The sequence below is a fragment of the Chlorocebus sabaeus genome, chromosome 14, assembly GCF_047675955.1.
Source record: "Chlorocebus sabaeus isolate Y175 chromosome 14, mChlSab1.0.hap1, whole genome shotgun sequence".
NCBI classification, from domain to species: domain Eukaryota; kingdom Metazoa; phylum Chordata; class Mammalia; order Primates; family Cercopithecidae; genus Chlorocebus; species Chlorocebus sabaeus.
In genome coordinates, this window is record NC_132917.1 from 93,180,440 (window position 1) to 93,201,416 (window position 20,977).

A 20,977-nucleotide genomic window follows, 5' to 3' on the forward strand; every position below is an offset into this window, starting at 1 on the left:
ATTTCTCATCATAAATCTCCTTCTATACATATGTGTTCGATTAGCTGTTTCTTTAAAGAACTTTGACTGACACATAAGTCCAATTCAAGGACCACCTTTTCTGGGACAGGCAGTCTGCCACAGGTTCCAAGCATCTTTGTTCATCCTTGCTGAGCGTGACAAAGTGCAAGGCCTAACCATCCCCAGCCCTGAGCCATGCCGGGGCCGGTCACATGGGCAATGAAGTAGGTCAAGGTGGCCACAGCATGACGACCGTGCAACTGCACAGAGGATCAGCTTGTTTGCTGCTCACTACACAGGGTGCTGAGCCCTTGACCCTGGTACCCTCAGGTGCACAATCCACCAAGTGGGTACATCACATTGCCCAATGGGACTTGGTGGGGCAGGGAACCTGTGCCATCTGGCTGATGCACCTGGTTGTGTGCTATGCAGTGTCAGACTGCATGTCCTGATCCAGTAAGTCTCATGTCTAATTTCGGCTTGTCTGCAGCTGTGCCAGGCTGGCCAGCGAGCTTGCTTAGTCCCCTCCTTTGGTGTCTGCTTACTTCTTGTCATTCTCTATGAGGATGAGGTTATTCCCGGATCTTCTTCTTTTGCAAAGTCCCATGAAATTTCCAAAAGGCCATGAATTGCTGGACTGCTAAGTCCTGTAGCTCCCTGACCTAATGCTACAATTTAGGTAGTCCACATTGTCTTCTAAGAGCCTAAATTCCATGAGGGCAAAAGTCAGGTGATAACAGAGGATGAAATCTATATCTATCTCATGAATAAGTGAATGAATGAATGAGTGAGGAAAGTTCTAAAAGACTCCTTAGAATTTTGTAACTGTTCAGTCACCTCTAACATTTACTGTATTCTTTATGTTCCCCTGAAAGGTGCCTCGCCTAACTCAGTCACACCAGGTCTTTTCAAAACCAGATGAAAGCTTCTAAAACCGAAGTAAACCAGCAAGTTGAAAGGAGATGATCAATCGTGCTCTTCTAGGGTTTAGACTTACGGAAATCCCTGCACTCTGCCACACATGGGATATCCAGTAGCCCACCAGTTCTCCAGCCTGCCGCTCGGTCGGAGGCTTCATCCATCTGATGTCCACATTATCTCTAGATTCATTCAGAAACACAGTGACGTTTAAAGGTGCTACTGATGGGGCTGCAAAAGAAAAAGGAGAGAAGAATGAAGAACCACAAAGCACACACAGATGCATTCTCATCTGGGTTTTCAAGTGTTTGTTTTTCAAATGCTCTGTGAAAAGCACTCAAATGAGACCAAGACTTATAGCACATTTTCACCTTCTCAACTAAGATTTTCACTGAGAAATCAATGAGTTTTAAATCAGTGAGCCCTTTTAGGTTACTGAAGCCTAGAAATCCATTTCTTAAGTAGAAAATGTCAGCCAGAACATAGTGAGACCCTCTCTACAAAACGAAACAAAAAACTAAAAAATTAGCTGACTGCTTGGTGCACATCGGTAGTCCCAGTCCCTCCGGAGATAGAGGCAGGAGGATTCCTTGAGCCCAGGAGGTTGAGGCTACAGTTAGACAGGATCATGCCACTGCACTTCAGTCTGGGCAGAAAAAGCAAGCAAGGAAGAAAAGAAGGAAAGAAAGAGAAAGAGAAAACAAGAGAAAGAGAAAGAAAATCAGAAAACGTTGGCCAGGTATGGTGGCTCATGCCTATAATCCCAGCACTTTGGGAGGCCAGAGGGAGAGGATTGCTTGAGGTCAGGAGTTTGAGACAAGCCTGGGCAACATAGTGAGACCCCCATTGCCACTAAAAATAAAAAAAATTAGCTGGGTATGATAGCACAGGTCTGTAGTCCCAGCTACTTGGGAGGCTGAGGAAAGATCACTTGACCCTGGAAAGTCAAGGCTGCAGTGAGCTGTGATTGCACCACTGCACTCTAGCCTGGGCGACAGGGCAAGACCCCATCTCAAAAGGAAAAAAAAAGGAAATTTCATGAGCACCTACAGTAAAACAGCAAAGAAGAGGAAGGCAGGGAAGGAAGGGTGGGTGGTGCTCTGGACTCCTGGGGAAGTGAAGCAGACACAACTTGAACAATGTTCTCCACGACAAACCTGTGGGGCAGAAAGTCAACATGGCCAGTTGGAGATCAGCTTGGTGGCATTTGAGATGCTCAAGGTAGGAAACACTGCTGAGCTCAGAATGCAGCCACCATTTTAAAGTCCAGAGGCAAGTTATTGACGATCTGAACAGAGCTAATCTGTCAACACATTTAAAAAGTGCATGCATGTGTGTGTGTGTGTGAGTGTGCACATGTGTGTACGTGTATAAAATAATTTGGGAAACAAGATCATTACTACAGTCTTTTTTGGGAGAGAAGAACTTAACTATATCTATTAAAATTGAAAATAATATGCTCTCTGACCAAATATTTTACCATTTCTAGGAATTTAATCTATAGGTGATATTATATTTATTGCAGCATAATAATGACAAATAGAAATAAATGCAATGCTCGGTCAATAATTATGATATAACCTGGGAGGCGGAGGTTGCAGTGAGCCGAGATCATGCCACTGCACTCCAGTCTGGGCAACAGAGTGAGACTCTGTCTCAAGTAACAATAATAATAATAATAATATAAATTTTGATACATTTTCCAATGGAATACTTAATTACCTGGCCACTGGAAAGAATTAGGTATATCACATGTATTGACATGAAAAAAAAATCCAATGGGGGAAAAAATCAGATTGTGAAAAGTATGTAGATCCATTTTAGAAATTAAAAAAATAAATCTTCTATATCTAGAAAGAATAATAACAATTGGAATAATATACACCAAACCGTTGCATGTAGTTGAATGAGGGGAGGTTAAATTATATATTTCAGATATGTGTGAAAGGATACTATAACCCTCTTTTTCTCTGCTGATCCCAGAAACAGTAATCATGAAGTTAAAATGAATTTCAGCTTAGAAAATGCCACACCACTAAAGCTGCCTATGAAATCACATTTTCAAACCTGTTGTAGAATTTGTGGATAAATATGGCCAACACAACATGTCTGTAAGTCTGCCTGCTCCCAAAACTCCTCTATGATGGCAATACAGAATTTAAAAAGATATAAACTCACAAGGCAAAGGGGAGTCAACAGTAGAAGAGAGATTTCAACACATATTTGAAAGCTGAAAAAGAGATGAAGAAGGTATCATTAACTCAGCAAGCCAAGGTTCCCCCGAAGAACCACAGAACAGCTCAGAATCTGTGGGCCCAGGTAGTAAAACAGGGACTAAAACTGGAAAGAGTGATTGGAAGTCTGATTAAGAAATAGTTGCTTCTCAAAGTCTGTCTTCTCCATGCCTACACACCTGGCAAGTATGCCCTCAAATATCCATAGGTCACAGTGATTTCTTCTCTGAAGCAGAAAGCCACTAAACTTAGAGCACCTGTAGAATGGAGGCATGATAAGGAGCCAGGCTGAAACCTGGGAAAATAAGTGAAAGTTTATACACTAAATGGCAAGGACTCTACCTACTTTTCCTCCCCCACCTGGCTACTAGAATATCAGCAGCCACGTTTAATTTCTGGGGCAGGAGACTTCTTTTCTAGAGGAAGTCAGCGGCTACAGAGGAAAGAAACCAATTTTGACACTTGGGAGTATCTGGATCAAAACACTTAAGGCACCTGATAGTGAAGCCTACAAGCTCTGCCCACGTTCCAGTCAAATCAAGGACTCTTCACTCTTCCATAGGAGCAGACAGCAGAAATTGGCAGAGGTCTGGGGAAGCCCCCCCACTGAATGTTAGGGACCAAAAAAACCACACAGAACAGAGCGCTTTAGAGGAGACAAAGCCAGCATAGGGAACTAGAGAAAACTAAACACAAACAAACAAAAAAGAATTGAGATATCCAGAAAAGGCTCTCATGATTGAGAACCAGAAAACAATTTTCAATGAAAAAAACTTGAAATTAGCAACATGATAAGTAAAATAAAATATTTAACAGAAGAATTGGAAGACAAATCAAGTACATCTCCAAGAAGGTAGAATAAAACGGCAAAGAAAATAGGACAATTTGAAAAAAGAAAATTGAGGAAGCAATCAAAGAGGTCTAATTAACAATTGTCTAACACAATTTCTGGAAAAAACAGAGATTGGAACATTTCCAAAGGAAAAACAAAAGTTTAAGGACCAAAGGACTTTCCAGATTTCCAGATCAAAGGGGCCACTGAATGCCCTTGATAATGACCAAAACAAATTGCACATCACAGCTTATCACAGAACCAGGATTAAAAAGATATTTTAAAAACTAAAACTGAAAAACAGTTCACATAGAAAACTTAAGTATCAGAATTTTCCACAGCCACCCATGAAGCTAAAAAATGATATGAAAACACCTTTAAACTTCTGAGGGAAAATAATTTCCACCTAAAATTCTGTATTTGGAAAAATTACTAAGCCAGTATTACATAAGGACATGCAAGTTCCCACAATCTTTACTTTTTATGTATACATTCTGTGGAAGCTAATTGAGAATGGGCTCCATGAAAACGAGGGCATAAACTAAGAAAGGCAAATACCCAGGAGAAGGCACCAGAATCCTTAGGATGCCTCTAACGGAAAACAGAAAAAGAACCACATGAAACAATTAAAGGTAATGGTATCCAGGCCTTGCACGGGGCAAGGGAATAGTGCCTGTTCCTATCAATCAGATTGAAAATCTAATGATTCAAGAAGCACTGAGTAGGGCATACAGAATGGTCTTGTGTCAGCCGTGGGTAATAACTGAGTAGGGCATACAGAATGGTCTTGTGTCAGCCGTGGGTAATAACTGAGTAGGGCATACAGAATGGTCTTGTGTCAGCCGTGGGTAATAACTGAGTAGGGCATACAGAATGGTCTTGTGTCAGCAGTGGGTAATAACTGAGTAGGGCATACAGAATGGTCTTGTGTCAGCCGTGGGTAATAACTGAGTAGGGCATACAGAATGGTCTTATGTCAGCAGTGGGTAATAACTGACCTGAGACTGAGCCCTGCTTGGGTTCTGCCTAATAAATCTTAAAAGCAAGACCCTACAGGATTAAACTGTTTCCCACTAGCTTAGCTGTGTCTCAAAACAAAGCTCACTACTTATAGAAATACAAGAATATCTAGCATCTAACATTGTAAAATTCTCAATGTCTGATTATCAGGCACGCAACGAACCTGAAAAATACCACCTACAGTGGAAACATAAATGAATCAGTTGAAACCACCCACACATAACATACATGTTAGGACAGCAAACAAAGACATTGAAACAGTTATGAAAAGGCTGGGCACACGGTGGCTCATGCTTATAATCCCCACATTTTGGGAGGCTGAGGTGGGAAGATCATTTGAGGTGAGGAGTTTGAGAGCAGCCTGGGCAAAATAGTGAGACCCTGTTTCTACAAGCAAACAAACAACACGCCAGGTATGGTGGCTCATGCCTGTAATCTCAGCACTTTGGGAGGCCAAGGCAGGCGGATCACCTGAGGTCAGGAGTTCAAGACTAGCCTGACTAACATGGAGAAAACCCCATCTCTACTAAAAATATAAAATTAGCTGGGCGTGCTGGTGCATGCCTGTAATCCCAGCTACTCGGGAGGCTGAGGCATGAGAATTGCTTGAACCCGGGAGGCAGATGTTGCGATGAGTCGAGATTGCACCATTGCACTCCAGCCTGGGCAACAAGAGTGAAACTCCGTCTCAAAACAAAGAAACAAACAACAACAACAACAACAACAACCAAAAAATACCCAAAACACACACACACACACAAAAACAAAAACAAAAATTAGTTGGGTCTGGTGGCATGCGCCTGTAGTACCAGCTACGCAGAAGGTGAAGGCGAAGGTGGGAGAATTGCTTAAGCCAGCAGTTCAAGACTGCAGTGAGCTGATTGGCACTGCACTCCAGCCTGTGTGACTGAATGAGACTCTGTCTCAAAAAAGGAAGATAAAGAAAGAAAAAAGAAAAGAAAAGTAATTATAAGTGCATTCTGGATGGTCCAAAAGTTAGAGATAGAAAAATGCAAAAAAGAGATAAAAATTACAGTGTATGAGATGAAGTATAAACTGGATAGGACTAATGTCAGATTAGATACTGCACCAAAAAAGATGAGTGAAATTGAAGATATAGCAATAGAAACTATCCAAAATAAAATCAGACAGAAAAGAAGGAGAAAGCAATAATAGATCATCAGCGAGTTATGGGACAACTTCAAATGATGTAATATATATGTAACTGTAGTCCTTACAAAAGAGGATAGGTGGAAACGGAAAAAAATGTAAAGAAGCAATGGCCAAACTTTTTCCAAATTTGATGTAAACAACAAATACAGAGACCCCAGAAGTTCAATGAACTCCAAACACAAAGAATATAAATAAAATTACACCAAAGTATGTCACAATTAAATTGCTTAAAATCAGTGATGAGGGTGAAAATAGGGACAAAAGACACATTACATACAGAGGAACAAAGTTAGGGTGACCACAGATTTCTTGTGGGGAAACAATGCAAGCAAGAAGATAGTGGAGCAACTTCTTTTAATGTACTGAAAGTAAAAAAAAAAAAAAAAAAAAAAAAAACCAAAACCAAAAACTAAACTAAAACTGTGAACCTACAGTTCTATACCTCATAAAAATACTTTTCAAAAATGAAGGGTAAAAATAAAATTTTACTTCAAAGGTAAAATAAATATTTTTCCCCAGACAACAGGAGTTGAATACCACACCAGCAGATACACACTACAAGAAATGATTTTTTAAAAAGTTCTTCAGGAAGAAGGAGAATGATGCCAGATAAAATATAAAGACCAAAAAAGGAAGACCGCTAGAAATGGTAACTATAGGCATAAACATGTATTTTTCCTGGTTATGTAAATCTCTCTGTAAAAGATTATTGACTGAACAAAAATAACAACAGTGTAGCAATGGTTTTTAAGACACATTAAAATAAACTCTTTGACAACAGCCAAAAATATCTGAAGGAGAAAATGGAATACATGTGAAGTGGTATAAATCGAAGGTACACTGTGATAAGTTAAATATGTATACTGTGAATCCTAAAGCAACCATTAAAAGAACAGAAAAAAAGCTATGGCTAATAAGCCAAACAAAGAATAAAAAAAAAGAATCATAAAAATATTAGTATTAAAAATATAAAAATATTTTTAAATGAAGAAAAAGAAGAAAAGGAGAACAAATTACAGATAGAACAAATAGAAAATACGATGCAATTAAACCTATCCATTTGAATGATTCCATTACATTTTAATGGACTTGTGGGTTATTTTATATGTATATATGTGTGTATATGTACACATATATAATAACCTACACACACACACGCACACGCACACAGGTTTTTGTCATGGTTTCTGGCCTACAACTTCCATAGCCCTGGTTACAATCTTTTGCTATGACGTTGGGGGCTTTACGCCTCAGGGGCAGGCCTCAGGAAACAATCTCTCTGAGTTCTTCCTGTCCTCCTTTCACATGCCTCGATGCAGGACTCTAATCCTCCCCATCTCTCTGACTGTGGGTCATAAGACCCTTATTACAAAGGGGGTCCTGACCCATAAGCTGGAGGAAGGAATGCTGACATCATGAAACTTCCACCAAAAAAGCAAGACAGCAGGGTTCAGAGAGCTTCCAGATAACTCAACACGTGGAGGTTCCTGGAGGGTGGTGCGCCCAGGGAGGACATGGAAGCTCCACGCCCTTTCCCTCTATACCTCATCCTCCACATCTCTTCACTTGTATCCTTTGTCATATCCTTTATGATAAACTGGTAAATATAAGTACTTCCCTGAGGTCTGTGAACCGTTCCAGCAAATGAATGGGACACAAAGCTGAGGTCATGGGAAACACGTGGTCAGTCAGAAGTTCCAGAGGTCAAGATTTGTGATTGGCATCTCAAGGCTGGGGTCGGGGACGGGAGGGAGGGGAGGCCCGGGGATCGAGCCCTCAACCTGTGGGATCTGAAGCTATCTCCATGTAGTGTCAGACAGGAATTGGAGGACACTCAGCTGGTCTCCGCTACAGAGCTGCTTGCTTGCTGGTGGAGAGAAATCCTCACATATGTTGGCGTCACCGAAGGCTTCTGTATTGACTATTGTGTTGGTAACATGTATTGATTGTTGTGTTGTGAGAGAGCATGTTTTAAAGTGTGCTGCTATTATCTTCTTCTATGTACAAGAAGAGATTACCTATACATAACACGGCTAAGTTTTGTCACTAAATGCTTTTAAAGTATGGAGGAAATATCTTTCCCATTTTCGTCAGTCTCCTCAATAATTTTCTCCTCCACAGACAAAGTCCACACAAAGCAAAGTTTCAACTCTCAGTCAGGGCACTGGGAAGGGTTTGTTGAATCACATGCCATTGGGGGCATTATACATTCTGAACCCCAGGAATTACCTCCTTCAGTTGTGCTGGCTAGAATCCAAGGGCTCACTGCAGACCAGCCTATTTCATTCATGCAGGAAACGCCAATGCTGTAATTAGCCAGGGCTTGCAGCTGCTTGATTTGATACATGTGTGGTGAGGCAGAGGTGTTAAAACTCATGACTGAGCCATTACTCAGTGGATCAACTTCCTTAACCTAAACGAAGAGTAAACACGAGGACCGGGCGTTAGTAAGGAGGTGGGAATGTCAGGCACGGGGCATGTGTGTATTTGGTGCATGTGGCCCTTCCTCTACACTGAGGGGAAGGACCTGCTTCCTTTCTGGGCACACACACATTTTCCCGCCAGCATCACTGTGTGTTACTCACGCCACTTGGACAATAACTGAACACCTGAGGAAAACACTTAAAATAACAATAAACAATTCTCACTGTGGCAGGTAATGGAGCAAATAATTATGATGATTAGAATTCATATTATACTATAAAATAAAACCTCTCCTCTCTTAGAACTTCTTCGATTCTTGACTTCTTTCAGCTGCTTCATGGAATATGCAACAGAGATAATAGATATAATACGTGCTGACAAACCCTGAAATATTTAATATTTTGCCTTTTAAAGGAAATATTTCCCAAATTCTGCTTTTAGAGGATGGGTTTCTTTCTTTCTTTCTTTTTTTTTTTTGAGATGGAACTTCGCTCTCGTTGCCCAGGCTGGAGTGCAGTGGCGTGATGTCAGCTCACTGCAACCTCCGCCTCCTGGATTCAAGCAATTCTCCTGCCTCAGCCTCCTGAGTAGCTGGAATTACAGGAGTGTGCCACCATGCGCAGCTAATTTTGTATTTTTAGTAGAGACAGGGTTTCACCATGTTGGCCAGGCTGGTCTTGAACTGCTGACCTCAGGTGATCCGCCCGCCTTTGGCCTTCCAAAGTGCTGGGATTACAGTCGTGAGCCACCATGCCCAGTGTTTCTTAATCTTTCTTTTTATTATGTAACCTGAGGAACGCTGCTCTTGCCTTGAGGCTAACTTTATTTTATTTTATTGTTATTATTATTACTTTTCTTGAGATGGAGTCTCAATCTGTTGCCCAGGCTGGAGTGCAATGGTGCGATCTCAGCTCACTGCAACCTCCGTCTCCCAGGTTCAAGTGATTCTCCCACCTCAGCCTCCAGAGTAGCTGGGATCACAGGTGCCTGCCACCATGCCTGGCTTTTTTTTTTTTTTTTTCAAGTAGAGATGGGGTTTTACCATGTTGGTCAGGCTGGTCTTGAACTCCTGATTTAAGGGATCTGCCTGCCTTGGCCTCCCAAAGTGCTAGGATTACAGGCATGAGCCAATGCACCCATCCTGAGGCTAATTTTAGTGTGGCCTTTATTCTTAACCCCTTCGACCCCAACAGAAATTCAATTCCAGAAGCACACACAGGAAATGTAGATTCTTGGCTTTTTTTTCTTTTTTTTTGATGGGGAGATATAGGAAAGGGTCATTTGCCCCTCCTCCAGAAAACTTTTCTCCAAATCTCCTTTAAACGTACTGCCTTATCTTTCCCTCTATAACTCCACCAGTCTCTCCACATCCCTCTCCAAATCTCTGTATGCATAGGCAAGAGAGGGCGATTCCCAGCACAAATCTAGTCCTGGGTGAAACTTCCATCTCTTTCCTTGCATACCTCCTGTCTGGGTATGGGGATAAGGGAGAGTATGGGATTCTGTTTTCCACTACATGCTTTTTCAAAATTTCTATAATATGTGGCACTTATAAAATCAGAACAGACAAAATGATATTGGGTAAAACAAGCAACTGAGAGCAATTTGGGAAAAATCCTCAGGCCACAAAATGTATTGCTGTTAATAACGGGCTTGCAGTTCTGGGCTGTGGATATACAGTACTATAATTTCAGGCTATGTGTGTTTGCATCTTAGGTCAATGAACCAGAAATAAACATTCTGGAATTCCAAATCCCCTGGCGGATAGCAGGAGTATGGTGTAGGGGCTGAGTTTCTCCTCTGACTCAGACCCCGTGGGAGACAAGAAGGTATCATTTGACCTGAGGAGCCACCAGAGGAGAAACAAGAACCCGGACGCTTGTCTTGGTGGTGGCTGTTGGCAGACATCACTTTTTGTTTGTTTCACTTTAGAGTGTGCACCTACTTCCTGGTGACCAACCACCAAAGCGAAGGTGGAGGAAACCTTTGGCTCTCCTCCCTGCCCCACTTCCGGAGACACGTGGGGAGCATTTCTAGGCACAGGGATGCTCTCTGAGAGCACGTTCCTAGAGGAAAACAGGGTTTCTATAAAAGCCCTTCTCAGTCAGTGGGTCCTCAGGGAAAAGAGCGCATGAAGTGGCAAGAAGTACGTGGGAGAGCTCAAAATAGAAATGGAGTGTGTGGCCCAAAAATGGGTGAAGAAAAGAGCTAAGATCAGGACCAAAGGAAGTGAGAGGGTGTGTCCTGCTAGCGCATGGATCTGAATCTCATCCAAAACATTCATTTGGTCCCGAGTCAGAGTTTAAAATTATAATTTTACAAAGCCATACTTGGTCCCTTCAAAAAATGGGAATACACTGTTAATGACAGAATAGAAAAGATAACTTTTAGAGCTTGTGCCGTTTAACCCCAGTAGGACTGCCAGAGAATATAAAGGACACCTAATTAAACTTGAATTTCAAAGAAACAACAAGTAACTGTTCAGTATAGGTAGGTATGTCACGAGATTATTCGTATAGTTTAACTGGGTGTTCCGTATTCTTATTTGCTAAATCTGGAAAGCCTACCAGAGATGGAAAGGAGAAAGGATGAACGGAGGCTGAGCTAGCCAAGGGGGACAAGAACAGAATCACCATATCCAGCATCACAGAATCCAAGATGGGCAAGAAAGGACTGGAATTTGGCCGTCTCAGGATGCTTTTTCATCTGTACCATGAACACCCAAAACCATGGCAGAGACAGAGCAGGTAAAGTTTGTGTGTGATCATCTTCCATCATCAGGGGTGACCTGGTGTTTTCAGACTTTTCGACTACCCTGCCCACCTCAAGTCACCCTGAGACCTGCCATCTCAAGGTGGGGTGGTACTCTTCCTGAGAGTCTCCCTGAAGCTCACCATCCTCGTGTTTCATGTCCTCTCAGGCTCTTCAAACAGCTCAGCGCTTTGGTAACAGTTTTAAAAAAGGCTGGCCCATGCTTCAGTTATGTCCCTGTTATATAAACGTCTACCTCAGCTTGGCCAACATGATGAAACTACATCTCCACTAAAAACACAAAGATAGCCGGGCGTGGTGGCAGGTGCCTGTAGTCCCAGCTACTCAGGAGGCTGAAGCAGGAGAATTGCTTGAACCCGGGAGGCGGAGGTGGCAGTGAGTCGAGATCGCGCCATTGCACTCCAGCCTGGGCGACAAGAGCGAAACTCTGTCTCAAACAAACAAACAAATAAATAAATAAATGTCTACCTCTAGGGAAAGAGGCCTGGATATTTCTAAAAACAGAGCCCCAAAATAACATGAAGCAAAAACTGATAGAATGGAAGGGAGAAATAGACAATTCAAAATAAGAGTTGAGATCTCAATTCCCCACTTTCAATAACAGATGGAACCACGAGACAGAATATCAGCAAGGCAACAGAAGACCGAAGACTCTAAACCAACGAGACCTGAACAACATGCACAAAACACTTCCTCCAACAACAGCCAAATGTACATTCTTCTCAGGCGCACACAAAACTTTCTCCAGGATAGAACTTAGGTCATAAAACAAGCCTTAAGAAATTTAAAAGGATCACAGTCATATGAAGTATATTCTGCAAACACAGTAGAATAACATTAGAAATCAGTAAGGGAAGAAAATTTGGGAAATTCATAATTATGTGACAATTTAAATACACACTTCTAAATAATCAAGAGTACAAAAAAAAATTCACAAGGAAAATGACAGAAAACTTGAAATTAACAACAACAACAGGCTGGGCGCGGTGGCTCAAGCCTGTAATCCCAGCACTTTGGGAGGCCGAGACGGGCGGATCACACGGATCACAAGGTCACAAGATCAAGACCATCCTGGCTAACACGGTGAAACCCCATCTCTACTACAAAATACAAAAAACTAGCCAGGCGAGGTAGCGGGTGCCTGTAGTCCCAGCTACTCTGGAGGCTGAGGCAGGAGAATAGCCTGAACCCGGGAGGTGGAGCTTGCAGTGAGCTGAGATTGCGCCACTGCACTCCAGCCTGGGCGACAGAGCGAGACTCCGTCTCAAACAACAACAACAACAAAACCTTATGGGATGCAGCTAAAACAGTGCTTACAGGGAAATGTAGAATGTAAATGCCTATTTTTTTAAATAAAAGAACACAATCAATAACCTAACCTCTACCTTACAAAACTAGAAAGAGAGCAAACTAAACCAAACAGAAAAAAAAGAAACAAAAATTAAGGCAGAAATGAATAAAATAGATAATAGAAAATAGAAAAAATTTGCGAAATCAAAAGTTGGTTATTCAAAAAGATCAATAAACTTGACAAACTTTTAGCTGGACTGACTAAGAAAAATAAGAGGGAAAACAAATTACTAAAAGCTGGAGTGAAACAGGAGATCTTATTACTAACCTCAAAGAATAAAAAAGGTTATAACGGAATACTATGTACTATATTGCATACCAATAAATTAGATAACTAAGATGAAATGTTCAAATTCCTATAACATAGAAACTACCAAAGCTCATTCAAGAAGTAATAGAAAATCTGAATAGATGTATACCAAGTAAAAAGATTGAGCTAGTATTGAAAAAACTTTCCACAAAGAGAACAAATTTTATTAAATATTTAAAGATTTAACATCAGGGCCGGGCGCGGTGGCTCAAGCCTGTAATCCCAGCACTTTGGGAGGCCGAGACGGGCGGATCACGAGGTCAGGAGATCGAGACCATCCTGGCGAACACGGTGAAACCCCGTCTCTACTAAAAAATACAAAAAAAAACTAGCCGGGCGAGGCGGCGGGCGCCTGTAGTCCCAGCTACTCGGGAGGCTGAGGCAGGAGAATGGCGGGAACCCGGGAGGCGGAGCTTGCAGTGAGCTGCGATCCGGCCACTGCACTCCAGCCTGGGCGACAGAGCGAGACTCCGTCTCAAAAAAAAAAAAAAAAAAAAAAAAAAAGATTTAACATCAATCTTTCACAAACTCTTCCAAGAAAAGAAGGAGTAGGAGGAGGAGGAGGAGGAGAAGGAGGGGAAAGTGGGAGGAGGGGGAGGTGGAGGAGGAGGAGGGGGGAGGAGGGGAAAGTAGGAGGAGGGGGAGGTGGAGGAGGGGCAGGGGGAGGAAGAGGAGGAGGAGGACTTTCACACTTATTCTAGAAGGTCAATATTACACTGATGCCAAAACCAGAAAAAGCTACCACAAGAAAACTACAGACAAATTAGATACAGACACAATTAGACAGTGGTAATGGCTGCACAACTCTTGAATATACTAAACACCGTTAAATTGTACATTTTAAATAATGGGTGAATATTATGGTATATAAAATATATCTCAGCTGGGCATGGTGGCTCACACCTGTAACCCCCGCACTTTGGGAGGCTGAGGCTGGTGGATCACTCGAGGTGAGGAGTTCAAGACCAGCCTGGTCAACATGGTGAAACCCCATCTCTACTAAATGTACAAAAATTAGGTGGGTGTGGTGGCACTGGCCTGTAGTCCTAGCTACTCGGGAGGGTTAGGCAGGAGAATTGCTTGAACCCAGGAGGCAGAGGTTGCAGTGAGCCGAGATTGTGCCACTGCACTCCAGCTTGGGCAACAGAGTGCGACTACGTCTCAAATTTTTTTTAAAAAAAGTACACTATATCTCAAAAAAAGGTGTTAAAAAAATCAATCACAAAAAAGGCCATTCCTGGTGAGGAACTGTAGATGCAATAAGAATTCCTAACAGTTACCAGTGCTTGGGAGGCTTACAAAAAAAAAAAAAAAAAAAAAAAAACTGAGCAAGAATTAAGAAAGGCTGGAGGCGGTGGGTGAGGGTGGAGGCTATTTTAGGGATAAAACAGGCTTTTCCTGTTCAGGGAAGGAACAGCTGTTAGATAAGAGTTGGAGGCGTTAAGAACAGAGAAATTAATTTGACTACCAAGTAAAAACATCTAGTTGTCAACACAAAATTCTTTGAGCTGAGTTGGCCTGTGTCAAGTTAACATATTTTTAACTAATGAGACCAGATATTTAGTAAACTAATTCCTGACCCTACTGTATGATTAAGTACCAGGCAGAATGCTTTCATACTTCTAGCGGATAATTCCTGCATGTTCGGTAACCTGCTCCCAAATGCGATGTCTCTCCTGAGATGGAAGAGCTGATGGTTCTGAGCGCTGCTGTAGGCATTGGAACTTCCCGGGCTTGAGTTCTGGTTCTGCCACTCATAGGCTGTGTGAGTACTCTGAGCCTGCAGTGCTGGTGTGTTTTAAGTAAGATAATGTTTGCAAAGCCCCTGGGCCATTGTGGTCCCTTAGTAAACAGTTGTATTACTGCCACCATTCTCATTTTTATGAAGTGAACACTCAAGAGCAGAGCTTACATCATGGGCAAGGTATCATTTTAGGATAGCTAATAGCACTGTTTCATACCCATTCTAGGCAGCAGTGAAAAATGTCTGAAGACTCCACAAGGCCTGTAATGCCCAGGATCCCCAGGTGACACTGGCTAAGGTGCTACACTCAATAGCACAGACGATCTATCTTGTGCTGGCCCTTCTGTCCTTCATGGCCACCAGCCCAGGAGGAGCAACACTGGGGAGTGCCTGACTTCCTCAACTCCTGGTCACAAGCATGTGTTTTGGGACCTTAAAAATGAACTCTCCCTGGTCTTGACTGAGCACGGTGGCTCACGTCTGTCTGTAATCCCAGCACTTTGGGAGGCCGAGGAGAGCGGATCACCTGAGGCTGGGAGTTCAAGACCAGCTTGACCAACATGTAAAACCCCATCTCTACTAAAAATAAAAAAATATCCGGGCATGGTGGTGCATGTCTGTAATCTCAGCTACTCGGGAGGCTGAGGCAGGAGAATCGCTTGAACACAGTGGAGGTTGCGGTGAGCCAAGGTCACGCCATTGTACTCCAGCCTGGGCAACAGGAACAAAACTTTGTCTAAAAAAAAAAAAAACAAAAGAAGAAGAAGGACTCTCCCTGGCCTCATGATGTTCTCCCTTGGAAACACATTTTGCTTCCGGTTGGGCCCTGAAACCTGCACAGAAAGGACACACAGTGTCATGGGCAGAGCATGGACATGGAATGGTGCATGTATGCTGGACACTGAAGCAGGGAGGTCAGGGGATTCTGTACAGAGATGGAGAAATGCCCTCCGTGTCCATCCTTGGAAGGAAGAAAAATCCTTAGACCCACAGAGAGCGCCAAACAGCTACTTCCCCCTTCACCATGGAGCTTTACCTGAACGCTGCAATTCCTGAACGGGGAGTATCCATCAAAACCAGGGACCCAGGAGATCAGAATGCTGTGTGCAGTGCTGTTATGGACGCTGACTTCAGTTGGTGGGGAGGGAATTGCTGCATAAAACAAAACACACACACACAAACACAATTATAGATAATGAGAGGCTACAGCTACCAAACAAATGCATTAATAAACGGAATTATGTTTTCAAGGGGAGCCTCCCTATGCCTGAGGATAATTGTACCAGCCTGCGGATAAGTCTTCCAGTGAAGGGCCAAAGAAGTGGAACGTGGCCCCACTGATGAAATGAGGTGGCCTTTGAACTGGAAAAGATGCGGAATACTCATGTCCTTTACGGAGTACATGTTCATGGACTCTACTGTGTGTACCTGGCTGGGCACTAGTGCACTAAAGGGAGACACAGTCATAGCTCTGCCCTCGTGGAGCACACGGCCTGGTATAGGAGACCCACGTTAACCAAGAATAGGAGCGCCCTGTCACCAGAAGAAAGGGGTGCCACAGGAGGCTGTGTGCACGCATAAGTGTGCACGTGTATGTGTGCATGTGTATGTGTGCACGCATAAGTGTGCATGTGTATGTGTGCACGTGTATGTGTGCACGTGTATGTGTGCATGTGTATGTGTGCATGTGTATGTGTGCACACGTAAGTGTGCATGTGTATGTGTGCATGTGTATGTGTGCACGCATAAGTGTGCATGTGTATGTGTGCATGTGTATGTGTGCACGCATAAGTGTGCATGTGTATGTGTGCATGTGTATGTGTGCATGCATAAGTGTGCATGTGTATGTGTGCATGCATAAGTGTGCATGTGTATGTGTGCATGCGTAGGGGGAGAAGCTTTCCAGGCTGAGAAAACACTAAGAGTCGGTTCAATCAAAAGAGCCAACTGCATTGCTGGGGGAGGGGAGGAGGTGCGTGTCACGAAAGGGTGTCCTACACCCTTGGCTACAGGTGGGTAAAGGGTAGCTATTTCAATTAGAATCCAAAAAGGATCTTAAATTTGGGGAATCTTATTGCTTTGTGCTGAATTTAATTCATAATAATAATTACACTCGTAATTAAAAATGAAGGCTAACATTTTGTGTGCCAGACACTTTGAGGGCTTTCTTCTATCATTCCTAGAATCCTATTAGACAGATAGTCTTACAAGCCCCATTCACAGATAAGGAAACAGGATGAGAGAAGTTAAAAACTTGGCAAAGGTCACAGAGAGGTTGTAAGCCGTACAACGGGGACTTGAACTCTGGTCTGCCTGACCCTGGAGCTTGTGTCCCTCAACAGGACACTGGAGGCCTATTACCAAGGGCAGCAAGTAGATGGTGGGAACACCAGCAGGGACTGTAAGTCTGGTCTACCCCCTGTCCTGCTGTATGGCCCCAGGCACAGCTACACGCCCTGTCTACAACTACACACAGTTCTCTCCTCTATAAATGGGGAGAGTAACAGCACCGCTGCATGGAGCTGTGGTGAGGAATAAATGCAGGGAGCTGTGGATGAGGCCGGGTGGCGGGTGGTGTGGTGAGGATGAAGGTGATGATGGAATGAGCAGGAGAGAAGGAGGAAGGTATGTTAAGACCATATCAAGCGTGCCCTGAGGGCCACATTTAGGAGTTTGGGTTTTGCTAGTAGACGCACAGCATTGGGAGTGGGGAAGAGTCAGGTTTGACTCACTTTCCTCTGCAGATTATTTGTGGAACTGCCCTAAAGCATCTGCCTTTCCAGACCAAAAGTTGACCACATATACCATAGTAATTATACATTAGAAGAAGAGAGTCTTGGTAGCTTTGATATAAATTTTACAATAAAAGAAAGCCAAAAACAGAAGTTTGGAGAATGATCTAATAGAACAAAATCTTAGCAGAGATTCTGAAGCATAAAATTGAAGAAGTGCTTTTCATTTTATATATTTTTAAATTTTAAGAAGTTTATACTTTATGAAAAAGTCTTTATAAACTCACACCCACTCATGAATTTCTGACATTCCCAACATGTCTTTTGGAAATCGTAATAATGGGAATTGTGATGAAGGAAGGAAGTTATACACTTCCTCCAGTAATAACTTTTAGTTTGGTTATTTTTTTATCCCAGTGAACTTTTAGGATATTCCCTTTCATAGCCTTTGTCCGGTTGATTTGCTGAAACTAAAATTAGCATCTTTTTTGAGCATAATTTCTTTTGTAATTTTGAATTCTCCTTCCGTATGTACCCAACCTTTAATTCATTATTAAACAAGTTCTGCTTTTTCCTTGCACTGCTTCCCTAAGGACAAGAGGAAAGGAACATGAGCCAAATAATTACGTCTCAATATTTAAACTAAGATCAAATAGTAAAACATAAAATTTGCTTGAATTTCTATGACACACTAAGGAGGATGATTTAATACGAGATAAAAAGGTAGTATCTACTTGTAGGTTTTTCTTTTCTTTCAAATTTCAAGTTTAATACCTCTGATCACACAGAAGGAGAATAAGGTAGATTGGACTGAAATGTCTCCACGAGCCTGGAGGCCTTCGAATGTATGCTTTTAATTCTATTATCATAACTCACTGCCAAGCAAGCTCAGCCTAGTGAAATCCTAGCTCAGAGGAACCAAGAGGAAGAGGGAGTTTAGGAGGAAGAGGGATAGGAGCATTGGGCTCCAAAGAGTGATCTGCTCTCTGCTTTTCCTCTGTCTCCCTGAGTCATGTCAGGCCCTGCTGACCTGGGAAGGACAGGGTCCATTTCCTAGATCATGCCCCAAGCCAGCCCCATCCCCAGGGCTCTTCAAGGGTTAATGAGTAGTTCAGGGTGGAAGAGGGAAAAGTGAAAACAGGAACTAAGAAAGAGAAAACATTGTAGCTTATTTTCTTCTGGGAGTAAGCAGAGCTAAATGAGTGAATGTTTATCAAAGACCTATATGCCAGGCACTTCTGAGTAATTTTACTTGTATTCAATCAATAAGCCTCAACAACAGGTAGGTTCTGTAATTATCTCCACTTTTCAGAGGACAACACTGACACCAAAGAGGAGAAGTGAGTTGTCCAAGGTCACAAAGAACATCAGTGAGAAAGCCAGGACCCACACCCAGGCAGCCGGCTGCAAGCTCATGCTGCGTCCTCACCAGCTCCCAGAACATGCATGGGGAACCTAGTCTTGCTGCTTACCTTTGATGTTGATCTGCACTCCCTTGGATACGGTCAGCCCTTTGTCATTGTGGGCCTCACAACTGAAGACCGCCATCTCCGTCAGGCCTGGAATGGAAGGAAACTCATGAGACCAGCAGCAGAGAAACAGGCTGCTGTTCACCACAATTCTATGGTTGTCTTTGCATTATGTTATTTCTTGGTTCATGGCTTTTGGGCATTAGGGTAAAGTTAATTTAAAAGGTGTGCTAGCTACGGAGAAACAAACCTGGGATTAAACCCAAGGCACCAAGAGCAAGGCAGCCATGGGCCCAAAAGGCAGCTGCTTTCATTTATTCAGATCCTGAATAAATGAGACATTAGGTAATAAAACAGGATCATTTTGACTTTTACTGCAAATCGCTGGCCCCAATATTAAGGAAAGTGGGTTCTGAGGCTCACTGGATAGGATAGGCTGCCTATCCCCCCAGTACATACAGTGCCACTATGCTATGCATATTTTAGAATACCAGAAATAGCAAAATAAAAGCCACAGCTTAAAAATCTCAGAAGATGTGTTGCAATGAATCATTTTTTAATAGTAAAAACTGGTCAATTCACAAGGATGTATTACATAAATGCAAGGCGTTATAACTAATCGAAGAGAAGACACTAGTGCTAAATGAAAAATTCTATCATTTCAGAGGCTTGAAGACATCTTTTAAAAATTGATTTATTAATTTTAAATAGGAAGACAAGTTACCCAGATCTTGTTTTCTAATGCCATTCTCCAATAAATGGAACCAGGGCTCTTGGAGAAATGGCTGATTCTCAGATTGGGGCAGGAAATATATGAGTCTGGAGTAAAATGTAAAACAAACACAACACACAACACACACACACACACACACACACACACACACAGAGACAATGATGCAGCATGTCAAAGAGACACAGGAGCTAACTCAAAGAGTTCCCAATGGCCAAAGTTAGAACAATTTGAGCAAGAAAATAAAGTAGCTTTGGATTATAACCCAAAGAAGAAAAAAATATCCTGGAATCTCTACTGATATCAATAAATAATTAGATAAACTGGAGAGAATAGACAAATCTTCTTGCAGAATAATTCCAAATAGTTTATTGGATATTCTGCCCTCAAAGAGGTGGAGCATAACTCCCCACTCCTTAATGGGCTGCATACAGTGACTCCTTCCAACAAGTACATTATGGAAAAAGCAAAAAAAAAAAAAGAAAGAAAACTTTTGAGTGGAGAAACTGACGAACTACCTGAGCCAGATGATCAAGTGGTACATCATGTTGACAGAGTGTACTCTTGGTAACAGGTGATGAAAATGTCACTTCACCTCTATGGTCTTCCTCCCAAGGACCAAAAAAACCCAGGCTAATCATGAAAAAAATACCAGCCAGTTCTACATTGTGGGACATTCTACAAAACACCTGACCAGTAAGACCTAAAACCTGTCAAGGTCATTAAAAACAAGGAAAGTTTGAGAAATTGTCACAGCCAAGAGGAGCCTAATAAGACATAGATGACTAAATGCAATGTGGCGTCCTGGATGAGATCCTGGGACAGAAAAAGGGCAGGAGGTAAAAAGCTAAGGAAATATCACTAAAGTATGGACCTTAGTTAATGATGAGGTATCCATATTGGTTCATCAATTGTAGCAGATGCACCACACTAATGTAAAATGCTAACAATAGGGGAAAGTGGGGGTTGGGGTTTATGGGAAATCACTGTATTATCTCCAGTGTTTTTCTATAAATTTAAAACAATCCTAAAATTTGAATTTTTTTTTTTTTTTTTTTGAGATTGAGACTCACTCTGTCATCACCCAGACTGGAGTGCAATGGCGCAATCCTGGCTCACTGCAACCTCCACCTCCTCAGTTCAAGTGATTCTCCTGCCTCGGCCTCCCGAGTAGCTGGGATTACAGGCGTGCACCACTGCACCCAGCTAATTTTGCATTTTTAGTAGACACGGGGTTTCACTATGTTGTCCAGGCTGGTCTTGAACTCC

General features: G+C 42.4%; 1 protein-coding gene across 2 annotated transcripts in view; it reads right to left on the minus strand.

Moving 5' to 3' along the window:
* Window positions 1-20,977, minus strand: part of MERTK (MER proto-oncogene, tyrosine kinase) — a 132,334-nt gene that overhangs the window by 47,574 nt on the left and 63,783 nt on the right. For both annotated transcript variants that reach the window (XM_037994306.2, XM_037994305.2), the window contains exons 5-8: window positions 18,982-19,068; window positions 15,814-15,929; window positions 8,407-8,590; window positions 998-1,149 (exon numbers count right to left, since the gene is read on the minus strand). In XM_037994306.2, coding sequence (XP_037850234.2) covers window positions 998-1,149; window positions 8,407-8,590; window positions 15,814-15,929; window positions 18,982-19,068 — 539 coding nt within the window. The remainder of the gene's footprint in view (window positions 1-997; window positions 1,150-8,406; window positions 8,591-15,813; window positions 15,930-18,981; window positions 19,069-20,977) is intronic.